The following is an 18,498-nucleotide window of genomic DNA, read 5'->3' as shown; positions in this document are numbered from 1 at the left end:
TCTAAACATCGTGAAGGGCCCACATATTTATTAAATAATACCATGGATATGTAATAGAGGTCTCAGTATGCATTAGGTACACAATGAGCCTTTACCTGAAAGGTATACAATGAGCCTGGTATCTCTGCTTTAGATCAGACTGATTTTTAATAGTGTCCTGGAAAAGTCATGGCCAGAGCTACAGTAATAAGAGGGTGGGCAAGCCTTCATCTAGTTATTGATTGGAAAATGGCAGTTTGAGAGCCTGACCACAGGGTAAATTACACATTAACACAGACAAGCTGATGGATAATCTGAAAGACACACATTGAGTAGATGAGGCTCTTTCCTTTTATGTAAAACCAGTGTTTCCTCTACTAACAATTCAATTGTGACCAGATATTTTTAAAAATAGTTGAAGACAAACATATGAACACATAAATAATCATCGCATTATTAGAGAATCGTACCTTATAGTTATCATAAAATGACTCCCGGGAGAAATAATTCACATGGCAAGCATGTTTAATAAAACCAGGACATTGTGACTCTTACTAATAGTGGATTATTTTTCACCTCTTTTTCATTTACTCCTTTTCTGAACTCAGGGCAATGAACTTGTAGACAGCTATTTCAATTGCAGTGCTATTTCTCTGAGGCATTGAATCTCAGTTATTATAATTTTGAAATCCGATTGGCTTGGACTTCATTATTTTCCAACTAAAAAGATGATTGAAGGATTTATTTGAAATGTATAAAGAGTGATGTAGATTTTACGCTTATGTTTCCTTGAAATAAGTAGGTAAAATTCTTCTAGAAGTGTAAGTTACTCCTAAAATATAAATGAACATGTCAAGAATTACATAAATTCTTTAAACTATCACTTATGAATTATTGCCTCTATATAATGAGTGACACCTCAGCAGACTATTAGATTTAGCTTGCATGGCAAAGAACCCATTTAGATTCATGAAATAGTTCTCACTTTCTTGGTAATATCTGGCTTGGAAGTTTTTGTTTGCTTTTAAAATTTTTCTTTTTTTCTTTTTCTTTTTTTTTTTTTTTTTTTTACAAATTTGGAGATCTTCATGAGCAGATGAATATTGACCACATCAGATTTGAAATAAACTCTGCCAAACCGCTAGAATATTTATTGAGAGAATTTTTTAAAAATTGCACAAATTAACACTGGAAGGTCAAACTAGAAACTGATAACGCATAGAGGAAGGACAGATAATCAGGGCATAAGACTAGAAAGATGACATTTTTAAGAAAACCATATATATAGATTTGACTTAATCATGTGTGTACTTCATGTATAAAAAAAGCCTTTAAATCAGAAACAAATCTAAAATATAAAAAAGTCATATATAAAATTAGTCATATAACCACATAAGATAGAATTATTCCAAGTGACATTTGAGCAAAGTGCTGTGTCTATACTTCCTTAGTCAGTGTTCTGAGAAAAAAAGGACCGCAAAGGAATCTGAAACTTTATGCAAGACTTTTATTAGCAACAATTTTTATATTTTTGAAATTTTTATATAAGGATGAAGCAAATAACTAAAGATCTTAATGTTGTTAATAGAAACCTAGAGGAAAGTTCATAAATCTTTATGAAAGCAATTTTTTAAATTTGTATTTTTAATTGTTCCCTCTTTCATATTTCAGGTTAGTCTTTAAAAAGCTGTTTAATAAAGAGAATTCCAGATATTATTTCCAGTAGTCTCTATAACTTTGACTATTATCACTTCAAAAATAACAATAGATGTATTTCAGTAATTAGATTAATTGCAATTCTCTATATTTTTGCAGTTTTGTTTTATAACATGAGTTTGGATGTGAACAGAAAGGCAGAGTCTCCACCAAGATTCTATTTTTCTTCTAATGGAACTTCTGATGTGATTACAGGAAGCATACAAGTGTCCAGCAGAGTAGCTAACTGTAGAACACATCAAGCATTTATGCGGGTAATGTAAGCTATTTTTTTATTAATGAATATGTGAACTTCAACGTTGTTGATAGAGAGAAACTTATTGTATTGGTATCTTTTTATAAAATGTAGATAAAAGCAACTGTTACCCCTCCTGAACCTGTTGCTACAGTTAAAGTATCAGGCAATTTCAACCCAAGTAATTCAGAGTCCTCTTATTGTATCATCCTTTTTCACATTTATCACATTTGACCTCATCATTTGAAAACACTTGCCTTTTCCTTTCTAAAATTTCATTTCTCATATCCCTGTTTATCTGCTTGCCTAGAAATATACATCTTCAGTAGCTCAACTGAGCCTCAAATCTATTCTGTGGTACCTTTTTTGGGGTGGGTCGGGGGAGGCGGGGAAGTTAGTTTGTTTTTCATACGACTCCAACGAAGCAGAATCCAAAATGACTGCTTTTGGATTATGTCTTTGTTTCCATGCCAGCTTTGTCAGTGATGTCAGTGGGAACTCACACAGTTGTAGCATGGTGGGGATCATCTGTGGGCCAGGACGACAGCTCTCATGATGGTTTGGGGTATGTCCTGCCAAAGCACAGCCGATTTCATGTTTCTTTTATTAAAACACTCATTCCCAAACTGATCATCTCACTCCTCACATTGGTCAAATTTTATCATATGAAGCTGTGCCAGGTCTTTTTCATTAGGGAACGGTGTACTTCATCAGAAAATCTATTGTCACAAAAAGCCAAACTATTCCCAGGAGCCCTTTCTGGGATTTCAAATAGTAGCTTCAGCTTAGGGCTTAATTTTCCCTTAGATACTTATTCCAAGCAAATGCAAGCAAGCATCAAGACTCCAATACGCTATTAAATGCTAAGAGCAATAATCCCCATGCTATTTCCTCATTTCCCTTAACAGTTTTTATTGTTGTACTAGAATAAAGCTATTAGATGGTTCAGAGCCAAAAGTATAGAATATTAATGTAACCATCATTTATATGGTAGGAATTAAAGAGGTTCTTTTTTTCATGCTTCATAGACGTCGTTTTACTTACCTTAGTCAATTGTAGACACAAATATTGAGATCATTTTAAAGGCAATAAAAGGGCCAACATTAGATGTTTACAAAGAAACACATTGTGTTAAATTTGTAAAAGTGATCTGGTTTATTTAGTCCCGTGTTTCTTGGCATCGTCCCTATAAATAAGGGATCATCAAAATTGTACAGCTTTTTCGGAGTAAATTTGCAGCAGAAATGATTAGCAGAGGTAAGTGTTTTGTTGCATGTATATTTGTAGTGTTACCATGGTTTTGATGGTAGCAGGATTCAGCCATTGCCTTTGTACCATATTGCAAATATTAAATGATAGCATTTACTGCTGGGATTGTACATGGCAGAGACTTTTTAAGAAATGCTCGTTTCCTTCAGTATCTTTTTCTCTTCCTAAGTTACCTTGCTTGTGTTTGGAACACTTAAAACTCGTATATAGAACAGCAAAAAGTTACTTCAACCCTCTCCTTTGTAACAAACTCACACAGAAGATAAGAACCACAGTTGCAGCTACCCTGAACTTGAGTTCTGTCAAGGAGCTGTAGCTGTTACCTAAGAAGGTATAGGAATGTAATGAGTGCACTTTCCCACCTCCACCAGGGTAATAGCCCAAGGCATTAGGAAACATTAACACCTTAAGTTTCTACAGTCTGACAGCATAAGACAGCAACCTGAATTCTTCCATCTTCCTAACACTAGAAAAGAAGACGCATAGCGGTTGGGATGCCTGGGTTGTTCCTGTGTTCCATAAAATGCATCTGGTACCATGGTACCAGGAGTGGGAGTGTTATGTATCTATTTTATCTCTGCATTCCTTACAATGAAATGAAGTGACGCTTGTTAATTACGTACTGGGGCCCACAACCCCCACTTGTCAGAGGACTCCCTGCCTGTCTGTTGGTTGGACATGCTTTACTTGTGTAGATGTCCCTACTGGCCGTTCACTCAATTAATTTGATTGGTATTTATTGAGTACCCACATTGTGTCAAATTCTGTATATACCAGTGAATAAGACATAAAAAGATAACTACCCTCATGGAGCTTATAGTCTGCTGGGGTGAGACAAAAAATAATATGATAAAAATATACATTTTATAGTATTTTGGAATTATATGGATGATAAAGGAAAAAGGAGGGCAGAGTATAGAAATTTGCAGTGCTGCAGAAGGAGTGAAGTGGATAATTTTAAATCGGATACTCAGAGTAGGCTTCATTCAGAAAGTGACATCTGAGCAAAGACGTGAAGGAAGTGAGGAAGTTACCCACGCAGGTATCTAGGACAGTTGTTCTTAGTTTTAGGGTGTAATAGCAACAACACCTGTAGGGCTTCTGAAACTACAAATTGCTGGCCCCCATCTAGAATCCCTGATTTAGTAGGTCTGCAGTAAGGGCTGAGAATGTGCATTTCTGCAAAGTTCCCAGAGGACCCATACTTTGAGAACAGCTGGTTCAGGAGAAGAGTATTCCAGCAAGAAAAGCTGAGTCAAAAGGCCTCAAGAATGTACCTGGTTATTTTAAAGAATAATGGGGAGGCAAGGATGGCTAGAAATGTAAGCAAAGGGAAGAATGGTGGAAGGAGAGATTATATAGAACCTGTGGCTTTTTCTCTGAGAGAAAGGGGAATCTATAACAGCATTTTGGCAGAGAAGTCACATGATCTAACATACGTATACAAAGGAACACTCTAGCTGCTGTGCTGTGAATAGAGTAGGAGATCAAGAGTCAACACATGGAAAAGAGGCTACTGTGGTAACACAGGTGAGAGATGGTTCCAGCCAAAGCGGTGGCAGTGGATATGTAAGAAGTAGTTGAAGTCAATTTGCTGACATCCAATTTACAATTTGCTGAGAGACTGGATGTCTGGCATCTGAGAAGGAGGCTCTGTGATGACTCCAGGGTCTTTAGCCTGAGCCACTTGGAAATGTAGTTTTCATCAATCGAGACAATATTGCAGGAGAACACCTTTTGAGTGGAAAATTCTAGAGTTGAGTCGTAGGCCTGCTTAGCTAGAGAGACCTATTTTAAATGTAAATATCAACTAAGCCTTTGTACATACTCATCTTGAGTTGAGGACAGGCAGAGAACAGAAAAGGCAACTTAACATATCTTTGGCATGTGGATGGTATTTAAAGCCGTGTCAAGATGGCTGAGATCAGAAGAGGGCCACCATCTGTACTCTGGGCCGCTACAACATGAAGAGGTTGGCGAGAAGAGGCCCACAGAGGAGATAAGAAGGTCCAATCAGTAAGAAAGGAAGAAAATCAACAGTGTGTGGCATCCTGGAAGTGAAGTGAAAAAAAGGGAAAAGCATGATGATGTTTTCTATACTGCAGCTTGATCGAATAAGATGAGGGCTGAAAACTCAGCATTGGATTTATAATGCAGAGGCTGTTGGTGGTGGTGACAAAAGCATTTCAGACATTAGTGGGGGGAGGGGCGGAAGGAAAGGAATCGGAAGCGTTATAGGTTATTCTTTCAAAAAGTTTTGCCCCGAAGGTGACCAAAGAAATGGAGTTGGGGGTCAGTAGCTGAACTGGAGTGAAGAGCTTTCTCGATTTTTGTCTTTTAAGACAGGAGAAGCATTAGCATGTTTTTATGCTGATAGGCATGCTGCAATAGAGTGAAAAACTTGGGATATATGTGACGGGAGAAGAGCTGGAACTAAATTCTTGAAGGCAAAAAGGGAAGGATTAAATGTACAACTGAAAGGGTTGGTTCTAGATAGGCATGTGCATGATTCATCTGAGTATGTGCTTGCAGGTGCTGGGTAGATGTGGTGATGGGGACTGTGGAAGCTCTCATCTGATTGCTTTAATAATCTCAGTGAACTAAGAAGCAAACTCACCAACTAGAGTAGGGATGGAGGAAGTGGCATTTGGAGTTTGGGAAGATGTGAAATAGTCTTCTAGGAGAATGTGAGAGTAACAAAATACAGGATGGTTGTCAGATGGTGTTTGGGACCACTTGCACTTATTGTCATAAACTGAGTGTAGCCTGTGTGCTTGTGTTTTTCTTCCCAGTCACGTTCAATCTTGCAGGAGTAGATGAAGAGTTACAATTAACCAGGGTTGTGGTTTGGTCAAGAGAGTGAAGCAAGCAAGGAGCATGCAGCGGGAGGGAATGTACAAGGGAATGGTTATATTTTTGGTTGTGAAGTTGAAGCAGGCTAAGGAGGGGAGGGGGCACACCAAGACGGTGAGGGACCAGGAAAGAAATTTGAATTGGAGATCCCAGTACAATCAGCAAATTGTTGGAATTGACTATTAAAGGGATCGAGCTGCAAAGATGGCATAGATATTATAAAATAGAAAAGCCCTTGGAGACCTAAAAGTGAGGAAAAGATTGAATTTTGCTTTTATTTTTGCTGACAATTCTTTGATTACCTTATGCAAACGAAAGCCTTTAAATTTACTTAAAAATCCATCGCGTTCTTTGATGGCTGGGAATTCGGCTGTCAAAAAGACTCCAGATCTTAAGTTTATATAAAACTTATGTTTAAAAAAAATTATTCTCTTTTAATCACAATTCTTTAGTTTTATGCTAGATCTTCTTGGACTAGAGGTGCATTTTTAATAGTCTAATAAGGATCTATATCACTGGCATGTAGATTTTTGTTCTGGCATGTAATTTTTCTGAGGCTATGTTTTCATTTATCTGGTTAGTAGGGGAATCAGTTTTCTTAAGTCTAATCATAAAAGAGTATCACACAGGATTACTTTGCTTGACTGGTCAAAATTTGTTCCTCATAAAATAAGAAAGAAGGAAGAAATTGTCTTTTTTTTTTTTTTGCTTTAAAAAAACCTTTGTATTTTAGTTGATTATAATTATGCCAAGCTTTAATTTTTGCCACCAGAGCCATACAATTATTAGATTTTGCTAATGAGTTAGAATGATATTTCTGTATAATAAAGGAAATGGTTAATTTCATTTATATCTTTTAGTGTTTTATCTATTGAAATCGTCTTCTATTAGACATTGCTTTTTCCTCTATGAAAAGATGTTCCCCCATTTATGTAAGTATATGAAAATCTTTGTTTTTGCTTTATTTAAATATACAACTTCATCAAATTTTAGAGATTTCTTAGGACAAGGGATAATTTTGAAGCAGTTTTGATTTAGGGAAACCCACACTGTAACTTGAAGCAGTTTTTAGACATGTTAGAGCAGCCATGGTAGTGAAACTTCCTTGAAATTTTGACAGATGATATCTCTTGGTTGAACTTGATGGATCTCTGCATCAAAATATCCACTGATATTTGAGAAGATAAGAAGGATGCTACATTGGGATAACAAAAGAAGCAATAAGATTTCCTGTTTGTTTGCATTTCCAGTAAAGTTAGAAATACTGGCTTAGCTGCTGAACAAAGAATGCCTGTCCCCAGAGATATTCTGAGAGCCAGTGAATTCAGTGGCCTTCGCATGTTTTATTAAAATCATGACATCAGTCTACCTGGGTAGATTAGTTAATTCTTTTCTTTCTTTGATTTCTCAAATTTCTGAATTTTAGATTTCTTAAATACGGGTTTATTTTGTTATGTAAATCTTTAGGTGACTTCTAAAACTCATCTTTTTTCCATAGTAGTTTCAGGAAAACAAATGTGTGTTTGATTAGTAAATATATATTTTTGTATTTTTTTATTTCATTTGCTTATATTGTTGAGCGATACATGCACATAGTTTAATGAAATGTCATTTACTCCAAAGAAGAAATATTTTAACAATAGCACACTATGGATTGATTCATATCTGCAGACATTTCTGCTGAAAATCTAAGTGCGAGCAAACTATATCACTGTACTAATATGATATTCTAGAAGTGAATCGATTATTATAACACATGTGAATTCTTTGTTAGATTGCAAGGTCTTTGAGGCAAGATATTATCTTTTGCATATTTGTATTCTTAGAGCTAGCACAATCCATTACATAAGGCAGAAACTGAATAAATATTTAACAAATTTATGGATGCTATGTTCTTGGTGCTATTTAAAAAATTCTATAAGAAAAATCTGAGAATGTTCTATTGGTATAATGGTTAGGGCATTTGTCTTGGGGGTGCTGTCTTTTCTCAGGAAATTGTAGTGCTAGATGTCTGACTGTTCTCTACCACTTGAGCCAAGCTTACTAGATAAAGGGACTGCAATTATACAAGATGGTGATGGTTCAGGTACCAACCTATGTCTTGGTCTGAGCTTTTCTTTCCCGAGCCCTGCATTAGCACCAGAGAGGTATTTCCAAAATCTGGTCATATTCCTTGCTTAAAATCTTCCTATGTAAGAGCCTCCCCAGCCCCTTTTATGTGTAGATTAGGTGGCCCTACTTCTTCTGTATTTGGACATACCTCTATCAGAATATTCATGCCCCACACTGTCTATGTGGATTTGTGGAACACAGATTGTGACAGGTACCGACTTTCAGTTTTGTATCCCTAGAGCTGCCTTGGACACAGTAGACCCATGAATAGATATCTTCAAATATTTATTCCTGACATTATTTTTTATTTAGTGAAATCTTATAAATTTTTTTGCCCCACCAAATTAACAGGAGGACGTGGGCCTGTTGCTCAGCTCTCAAGTTGGCCAGAAATACAGATTTCCATGAAAGGCAAGCAAGAAGACAGACGTTATGTAATTTCAGGCATGTGCCAATTTGCATGCTTGTGGGCACCCTATTTTATGTAATTGTCCATAAAAATATGGCATGGAGTCTTCATTATTTTTAATGTAGATAGCACATGCCCATCCACATTTTAAAATGTAAACAAATCTACTTTTTACTCCCAAATATTTAATTAATCACTTTAAGACATTTTTGATATTACAGCTTTTGTCCTTAGGTGGAGCTGTTAAAGTTAAATAAGTGTGAAGGTCTGTCAAATACAGTTTTTGCAAGAGTGCATGTACATTTTATATGTTGTAAGAAAAGCATAATTAATAGCTAATTAGGATAATGAAAGTAATATACAACAGATGTAGAGAAGACCTTGTGGAAAATTAGTATGAATTAGATAGCACGTGATTTGGTCAAAGCAAGCTTGTTGAGAAGAATTAAAACAGTGGACATGTGGAGGGACAATCAGTGGCTGTCTAGCTCCTACACCTAGGGAATAATTTAATCAAGTTTGCTATTGTAATACTCAGGGCTTCAAGCTGTTCCGTTTTCACAAGTCGATAACTTGGGATTTGGCCTTGATTTGCAGCATTCCTATATGGTCAAGGTTTCATGTTGAGATGATCACTTACCAAGTAATTTAATAAAAGAATCTCTGTATAAGAATGGAAAAGTAATCAGGGATCTTGAGTACTCTGATTCAGGCTCCAAATCTTCTAAATACCATTTAATAAATAGAGCTCTATTCCTTGTTCTATAACTAATTTTCTATTTAATGTTGATGGTTGGCAGTGGTTCGGTTTTCTTATTCCTTCCAAATGTTCACCAGAATCTCCTATTCTAGGAAACTGAAATTTAGTAATTTCTTAGTTGGCTTATATACCTGAATTTTGAAGCAACATACAAATCTTGTCATGTCTGCTTTACGGACATTATGTCGTTTAATCATCACAACAATAAGGTATAGGTATAACCACTATAATTGTTATTATTCCCATTTTCAGATAACATAACTAAGCTACAGACAAATTAAGAAACTTGTCCGATGTTTCATAGATAAGTGGTGGACCCCAGATTTGAACACCAGTTCTTCACCTTCAGACCACTATTGCTTTTAACCACTGTATACATAAATGGATAATGTTGTAAATGAAAAGGGAAAAAAGATTTTTGTTTATAATTACATAAAGACATAGAATAGATATAGTCTTTTATGTGGTGTGTGTCATCTTTATTAAATTACTTCGTTGATTTTTATCAAAAGTTACTATATAAATAATATAGCAACACAGCAATAATTTGTGTCATAGGGATTTTTTTCCCTATTCCTTAAGGATTATTAATTGATGAGCTTTGAAAATATTCTATTCCTTATTTGCTTTGGGGCAGTAATGTCTAAGCCATATTACAATCCTGAAATGTCTATAGATAAATAGAAACCTGGTCCACTGACATTACTCAGTAGGAGGTCTGTCAATTGCAGTGTCATAGGTCTACCCTGAGGAACTCATCTAGCATAATATAAACCTCATTTATGGTTTAAGTTAATATGTCTAGCCTAGGTGAAAACACTTGACTCTTTAATGGTCAAGAGGGAATTTGTTGAATCTATTTTTTAAAATGAGAAGAACTTATAGATTGAAACGATCATATGAAAAGTAGAGTCAAAAACTCAGCCTTAAATTATTAGCATGAAAGACATCACAGTCTGTAACCAATTCATCAAATTGTTTGCTTCATATAGCAACAATTCTAATACCAAGAAAAACAAAAACTGCATAGATTTTCTCCACTAGTTTCCGTGTAGGTGGGCTATATGTGGTGATGTGAACTGCTCTCTCATATCCTGAGATCATTTCTACTTTTAATTTTTGCAGTGTCTAAAATCTTATTTTATACATTTATCATCGACATGTCTTACTTTATGTAGTTTCTCAATTGAATTCTATTATAAATCCTCTTAGGTTACTTTAGTAGTAAAATCTTATTAGCTTACCTTTTTAGATAAGGAGAAGTCTTTTGTTGAGTACCCTTTGAAAATCACATTTCTCTCTGCGTAGTGCTTGAACAGGTGCTTTCTAAGAGACACTGCGTTTTATATGTTACCTGATTTTCATATACACTTGCCCTGCAGTATCCATGGGGGATTGGTTCCAGGACCCCACTTGGATACAAAAATCCAAGGATCTTCAAGTCCCTTATATAAAATTGTGCCATATTTGCACTTTACCTTTGTAAATCCTCTCATATACTTTAAATCATCTCTAAATTACTTATAATATGTAATACAATGTAAATGCTATGTAAATACTTGTTATACTGTATTGGTTAGGGAATAATGACAAGAAAAAAAATCTGTACATGTTCAGCACTGATGCAACCATCCATTATTTGCCAACTATTTTTGATCCAAGGTGGCTGAACCCACAGATGTGGAACCGATGGGTACAGAGGGCTGACTCTCTTGGTTTTCATAGACTTGAGAGTCTAGGACACTTTAACTATCTAGTGAAGTGCTTACTTAATCGAATGACAAATGCTTTCAAAGATATTTTCTTGTTGATTATTTCACTGTGTGTAAGCAAATAATTTTGAAAATAATATGGAATTTTTTAATGAGGCTAGCAAATAATCAAATGAAAAGAAAATCATTTATAAGTTGATAGAAAATATTTTTAAAAGAAAATAATATCCACATATAGAAATAAAGGTTAAAATGTAAGAATTGTCAATCAGTTGTAACAAACTCGAGCTGTTTCTTTGGAGACAGAAGACAATGAATTTTAAAAATCTGATTATTGAAAAAAAAAAACTTGTGACCACATATCAACAAGAATAGGAGTAAGAAATGCTGTGTAGACATTAGTTAAGATATTAAGTTTAAATGAATGTTATATAGAGCAGAATGGACTGTGAATGGGTTACAATTTCTGCATAATTGGTAAATAAATTCAAGAGTTCTTTGTGAAGTATAAAAGCACAATAAACTAAAAAAACAAAAAAACAAAAAAACAAAAAAAAAAATGGCCAGGCACGGTAGTTCAAGCCTGTAATCCCAGCACTTTGGGAGGCCGAGGGGGGTGGATCACTTGAGGTCAGGAATGTGAGACCAGCCCTACCAACATGGTGAAACCTGGTTTTTACTAAAAATACACAAATTAGCTGGGTGTGGTTGTGCATGCCTATAATTCCAGCTACTCAGGAGACTGAAGTGGGAGGATCACTTGAACCCAGGAGAGGGAGATTATAGTGAGCTGAGATCACGCCACTGCCCTCAAGCCTAGGTGACAGAGCAAGACTGACTCAAAAACGAAAAATAAATAAATAAAAACTTTAACAACTAATAAGAAAATCAGGGAAGTGACCAGTGTATACAATTAGATGTACAAAACAAATACTTTTCCTATATACCATTCAGTATCTGTTAGAAAATGTAATAGAAAAGTTCCATAAAGAAAGAAAAGGGCTGGGTAGGGTGGCTCACACCTGTAATCCCAGCTCTTTGGGAGGCCAAGACTGGAGGAGCCCTTGAGCCCAGGAGTTCAAGACCAGTCTGGGAAACATTGCAAGACCCTGTCTCTATAAATATGAAAATATTGGCTAGGCATGGTGGTGCACACCTGTAGTCCTAGCTACTCTGAAGGCTGAAGCAGAAGGATCACTTGAGCCCAGGAGTTCAGAACTGTGGTGAGCTACACTTTGCTCCAGTCTGCTGACAGAGGGAGATCCCATCTCTTTAAAAAAAAAAAAAAAACAAAACAAGGAATAACTAAAAAGGATGTTTTATAATAAATCTGGAGTCAAATGAATCAAATTCCATCAAAATATTATTGAGAGAGATAAAGAGAAAACATATAGAGTAATGTTAAATGGGATAAAAAGCCCTTTGAAATGATTTACAAAAAGTTTATCATGAAAGATACTTATGTTATAATATCAAGTTATGTTTTAAATGCATAGAAAATAGCATGGAAGAAAATACTCCCAAGTATAGACCTTTATAACTATTATTGGATGGTATTATTTTTCATTTTTATTCTTTTTGTGTTTATCATCAGAAACATAAATGATTTTGTGTGATATGAAAAAATATATATCTTCATTTTTTTTAACAGCTTAGATAAAAGATAAGTATTTGTTTTGTCTTCCATGTATAGTGTTTGGCCTTATTCAGGAAAGGAGTTTTATATTTTTTTAATTTATGTGCTGCTTTTTGTTATTAATTCATATGGTTATTTTCCTTAGAAAGATGTGCGGGACATCCTCACCCCAATTCAGATTGAAGCTGCTTACCACCTTGGTCCTCATGTCATCAGTAAACGAAGCACAGAGGAATTCCCACCACTTCAGCCAATTCTTCAGCAGAAGAAAGAAAAAGACATAATTAAAAAAACAGTAGGAATATTTTCCTTTATTCAAATTATTATGTGGCATTTAACTAAATTTTTAAAATATGGCATAATTCTGAAGAAGTGAACTATATGTCAGAATTTTAAAAAAAAGTTTTATGAATTTTTAAAAAATAGATTTATGATGTGTCTTGTTTTCCATTTCTTTAAATTGTTTATATTCCCTTTAGGATATTGAACTGAATATTTTAAAATATGCATTAATCACAACGGTAGATTTCATATAAAATGCTGATATTCTATTTTTAATGCCTTGCCAGTGAAGAAAGATATATTACTAGAGAGAAATCATAATGGGGGAAGGTTGTATTTATAAGTTACTTATTCAGTGTCATCACGTGTCCTCAGTTTATCTTCCTCTTCTCATTTTCTCCCTTGCTTTCATCCTATTCACAGATTCACTCACGTCTTCATAATCAAATTTTCTTACTTAGTTTTACCCATTTACAGACACATGTATTTATGTTATACAATAATTTCTTTTTAAAAATTTCATTATATGCTTTTCAGCCACATCCCAGGATCAATTGCATTTGAGATGGATCCTACATTCTAACCAGTGAACCGTTTTCTAAATTATCTCAAAATATTTAAGTTTCACTGACAGTGTATTTATTCTCAGGAGTCCTGTTGTTCAGACCTTTAGTGTCTATCAACACAAAGACATAGTGTTTGTCCAAAAACAGGATGTGTCTGGGCATGGTAAAAAGCCTTCATTAAAATGTTCACTAATGACACACAGAATGTAAAAGATGAAAGGGACATTTAAAGGTCTGGTTCATATCCTGTCCAGACAAAATTGCCCCATAGTCACTTTCAGATAATTGAGCTTACAATCACCACTAGTCTAGTCTAGAATACAGGATCAAGTGAAGATAACTGAAGAGCAGATTTTTCTCTGTATCCTCATATGAAAATATTTACGGAAGTCAGGGGTTGTTTTTACTCTTCTGTTAAACTTCAGTTGTCAACATCAACTATTTGTAAATATCTTTAATAGTGAAAATCTCAATATTGCAAGTACACAAGCCAAAACCTTAGCAATTTGTAGTTAGATTAATTTATATTTTGATTCTTAGAACAACCTGCTTTACTAATAGAAATGGCAGAAAAAAATCATGTTTATTCAGAGAGATATTTACACTTCTCCCCCAGCTGTAGGCACGCTATTTGACAGTACTCTAGTCACTTTACACTTAATGAACCTGGCTCCTTCTGACTTTCTAGATCTCTGTTTTCTGCATCTGTCTCTCTTTACCTATCTTCCCTTTTATCTCTCCCCATTTTTTCCTTTTGTCCAGCTTATGCCTTGGGTCTTCCTAGGTCCTTTGTAGTATTTATTGATCTTATTAAAAAGCTTAGAGTTAATTAAATTCTGAAACCCTTACTTATTTAATTTTGTTCAATGTTGCCTCTAAGTAAAATTTCTAAGTATCTCCATGTAGCTAATTTCAATGAATATAAAATCACTGTCCCAACATCTGCCAAAGTTAAGTGTCATACTTACATGTAATAAATGGGATCAAACTGCAGCACCAGAAAATTGAGAGGAAACCAGTGAAAAACATCTTGGCTGCTAATAAACTCCTTTAATGCCTTTCATTTAACTTTTTTTCCAAATCTTATTTCACTTACAAAATTTGGGCTTTAAATTTTACCTATTTAGAAGTTAACTCTTTTAGCCCTGCAAGTAATTGTCATTTGAACCCTACTAATTCTCAATTTGAACTTTTTAAAGGAGATAAAATAGAGTTGTCAATTTGATGTATCAATTTTATTTTCCTCATGCATCACAGATGTCGTCTTCTTTAAAATATATAAAAATATACTCGCTGATTAAATCAAAATAAAAAACCTTGTCTTTTTATTTCCAGATAAACTTTGCAAGGTTTTGTGCCCATGAAAATTGTTCTGCTGATTTACAGGTTTCTGCAAAGATTGGGTTTTTGAAGTAAGTATATGTGGCATATAGTCTCTGTTATTCATCAAGAGGGGGTAATGAGTGTGTGTATTTGCATTCCCTAAAAGAAAAGGGACAAGAGCTAACCCTTGAAAATTAACAGCATTTAAAGAATTAGCAACACAATGCTTAGTTTTTAATCGCCCAGAAAACTGGTTATATCACTCAGACTGATATATAATCCCAGTATGACAAATTTAAAAAGGAATAAACCATCTTGCTCTTCTAAATTCATAGAAGGGGAAACAGAGTAAAAAGGAAATAGATATGTGCTTTAGAATAGCATCTAGCACGTAGCAAAGACTGGATAAATGTTGGTTGCTGTCGTTATTTTATGATGGCAAATAAACCACTGCAATTTTTTATCATATCTGGATCCCCTATATTCAAATCATTTTGCATATCAAAGAGATGATGTGAAAACAAGGACCAGAGAGAGAGAATGAACACTTCAGGTTCAAGATTGATCGTAGAAGGCAAGTGAAAGAAGGGAAGGAGATGTATCAGTGACAGGGCAGGAAAATGGGCAACTATTTTTGGGAGATTGGGATATAAATGGAGCAGCTTTAATTTGGGGCATGTTGAATTTGGAGGGACTTTTCTATGTGGCATTCCACTTGAAAATCTAGTTCAGGATTATGTTTGGAAGTTCCTCCATACATTAGTGACTTATGAGATGTCCCAAGGGATAGAAATGTGAATTTCATAGAGGAAAAAAATTATGGATCAAATCTTGGGGGACAATTCAAGGAGATTAAAAAGAATGGGGAGTCCCTGTAGGAGACTGAGAAGGCATCTTCAAGGAATTAAAGAGAACCAAGTCCCTGGTGAAATAGCCAATGGAGAATATAAAGAGGGAGACTTAATATTGTAAAATTTGTAAAAAGATCAGATAGCGTAATGTCTAAAGGTCATGGAAGTTGGCATTTATTAATAAAATGTGATGGGTGGTGAAAAAATGAGTATCACTGGCAAATGTTAAGATAGAACTCTCGGTGCAGAAGTAGCCAAATGACAGGATTAGTGATTAAAGAAAGGAGAGTATACTGGGAACAAGTAGGTTCAAGTGAGGAATTTTTATGTATTTATCAAATGTTGTTATTTGTTTAATTATTAGAAGATGTAAATGTGAGGGCCAGAGGCAGGGAAAAGAATAAATTGGAGAGAGACATCCATACTTCAATTCCCCTCTGAAGCATTTCACCGTTGACTTCCTGTTCTGAATGTCTTATCCTTTAATTTTCATGATACTATCCTACTCCCATTGTCTTGGTGTAGTTATTTAGCCCTTTCTTTTCAGCTGTTTTTGATGGATCTTTGGTTTTGGCACCCTAAATGGTCCTCCCTCAGCCCTTTCTCTCACTACCACCTTCAACCTTGGTAGTCTTGCTCACAACTACAACTTCAACTGGCATGCCTACACTGCTGATGCCTAAACCAGTGTCGCTTGAGTTTCACACCCACCTACATATCAAATTCCCTATTAGACATGTCCTTTTGGGTGCCCTATAGTTTCAATCTGCCCAGGCACTATCCAGGAATGACATGGACATTAGAAAGTTACCAAAGCCAGAAACCTAGGGCTCAATCTGCATTCTTTTCTCTTTCTTATTCCTGATATCCAGAATTATTAAGTTCTACAATACTACCACCTAGATGTCTTTCTTATCCATCATGTTTTGCTATCTCTACCACTATTACTCCAAACTAGGCACTCACTATCCTACCTAGGTCACTAAGTTCTCCTGCTTTCTAGGATACTGGCCTTCGATTTTGCATTATTAACATACACATGTGATAACAGTGCTTCAGTGGCTCATTTTAGACTTAAAATCTAAACTCCTGGGTGGTATTTTTCACCAATTCCCCAGGGAGTTTTTTCATCAATGGCTGAATACTTATGGTGGTTTGGCTATGCCATGCTCTCCTGAACCTCGATATCTTCTCACTTCTTCTGCCCATCTACCTGATTAACTTTTATTTATCTTTTAAATCTCACCTGTTTCCTAGGAGAAGCCCCCCTGGTCTTCAGCTACTTAAACTTAAGTTCTGTTGTGACCTTGGTCCTATGGCACTGTGCTCACAATTATGGAGAGTCTGTCTCCACACTGTCCTGGAAGCTGCTGCAAAGCAGGGTCCTGTCCTTTCATCTTTGTGTTCCCAATGCCTAACAGTGCCTGGAGTGCTGCAGGTGACTGGAGAGGTTTGCTGAGAATGGAACAAGATCCCAGAAGGGATCAGATTTATAGGTAGAGGAATTAGCCTTAGTTAAGAATCTCCTTATCTTGAGCTAACAAGCTATGAAAAGATGCTTGACATTAAGAAATTTCAATGTGGAAGGAAGGGAAATACAGAGAACTCATGGATGGCTAGGATAAAAAGCAAGTTTACATATGGTAATTGAAGGCATCGAGGATATGTTTGGGAACTTGAAAGGAACGGAAAACATTCAAAATAGATAAAGGACAGGGAGTCAACTTGGAATAAGTAAAAAAGTTGACAAACAGAGTTGAGTACCCTACTGTGGTAGGATCACATATGGCCAAGAATCAATCAATTATTTTCACTTAGGTAATGTCAGTTTAGCCTTGAGAGTCCATAGTTCAGGGCCAAAAAGCCTTGACCTATTTGATTGATGATTGGACTTTATACTTAAGTTACCCAGATTAACTGTAATCCAGAAACAGTGACTACTGACTACTTTGTATCCCAGCATGTAGGGCAGTGCCTTTGTTGATTTCTTAGTTGAATAACTTACAATCTTCCCATTTCTGTATTTATTTTCTTCCTAAACTGCTTAATTGTCTTGGTGTTTTTACCCTTATGGGCCTTTGATAAGACGAGCTGTGTGGGGGAAATCTTTTCTAAGTTGCAAGCAAAAGGAGTGTTTTCATTTTCTTAAATCAGACACTTGTGCTATCGCCTTTCATTGCAGTCTCTCTGGCCTATGAGAAAATGAGACATTGACATGTATAAGAAAATATTACTAACTATGCTTCTTTCCTGAATAATGAAAATGCATCTTAATGTGAATTATTTTTCTTTGTTACATGTTTTCTCACAGCAAAATATCTACTTTGCATTTTTAATTTAGTGATAATATTTCTTGCAGCTTATCAAACCCATTATGATTTTAAATGGCATAATGATTTTAAATGAAGTGTAAGGCTGTGTTTCTTAAGGTGTTGTCTCTGAGCCACCTTTATGAGAATCACCTGGATACTTGAAAGAAATGCAGGTTCCTAGGCCCCAGACCATCCACATCAGAACTAAAGGGGACCAGGCCACAGATCTTCACAATTAATAGAGCTCCAAGTTCTTATCACACTGAAACCTTAAGAACCAATGTTGTGGTGGTGAAGAGCTTCCAGATTTGAAGTCAAACTGACCTGGTTCAAATCCCATATCTACTGTATTACTAGTGACCTTTTCAGAGAAGACTTTTAACCTCTCTAGACCTCTTTCCTCATTGCTAAGTAGATAAAAATAGTACCGACTCTTTAAGGTTGTCTTAAAGGGTAATAATGCAGGCCAAGTGCCTAGTGCAA

At 35.5% G+C, this 18,498-nt stretch overlaps 1 protein-coding gene across 1 annotated transcript in view; it reads left to right on the top strand.

The window, feature by feature from the left end:
• Nucleotides 1–18,498, top strand: part of ITGA4 (integrin subunit alpha 4) — an 85,782-nt gene that overhangs the window by 44,683 nt on the left and 22,601 nt on the right. Inside the window, exons 15-17 of the mRNA XM_032755238.2 lie at nucleotides 1,795–1,949; nucleotides 12,827–12,976; nucleotides 14,865–14,941. Of these exons, the coding sequence (XP_032611129.1) occupies nucleotides 1,795–1,949; nucleotides 12,827–12,976; nucleotides 14,865–14,941 (382 nt within the window). The remainder of the gene's footprint in view (nucleotides 1–1,794; nucleotides 1,950–12,826; nucleotides 12,977–14,864; nucleotides 14,942–18,498) is intronic.

The sequence above is a fragment of the Hylobates moloch genome, unplaced genomic scaffold (assembly GCF_009828535.3).
Source record: "Hylobates moloch isolate HMO894 unplaced genomic scaffold, HMol_V3 SCAFFOLD_1, whole genome shotgun sequence".
In the NCBI taxonomy this organism is placed as follows: domain Eukaryota; kingdom Metazoa; phylum Chordata; class Mammalia; order Primates; family Hylobatidae; genus Hylobates; species Hylobates moloch.
Note: the sequence above shows the minus strand (reverse complement) of the source record. Positions and strands in the feature narration are given on the sequence as shown.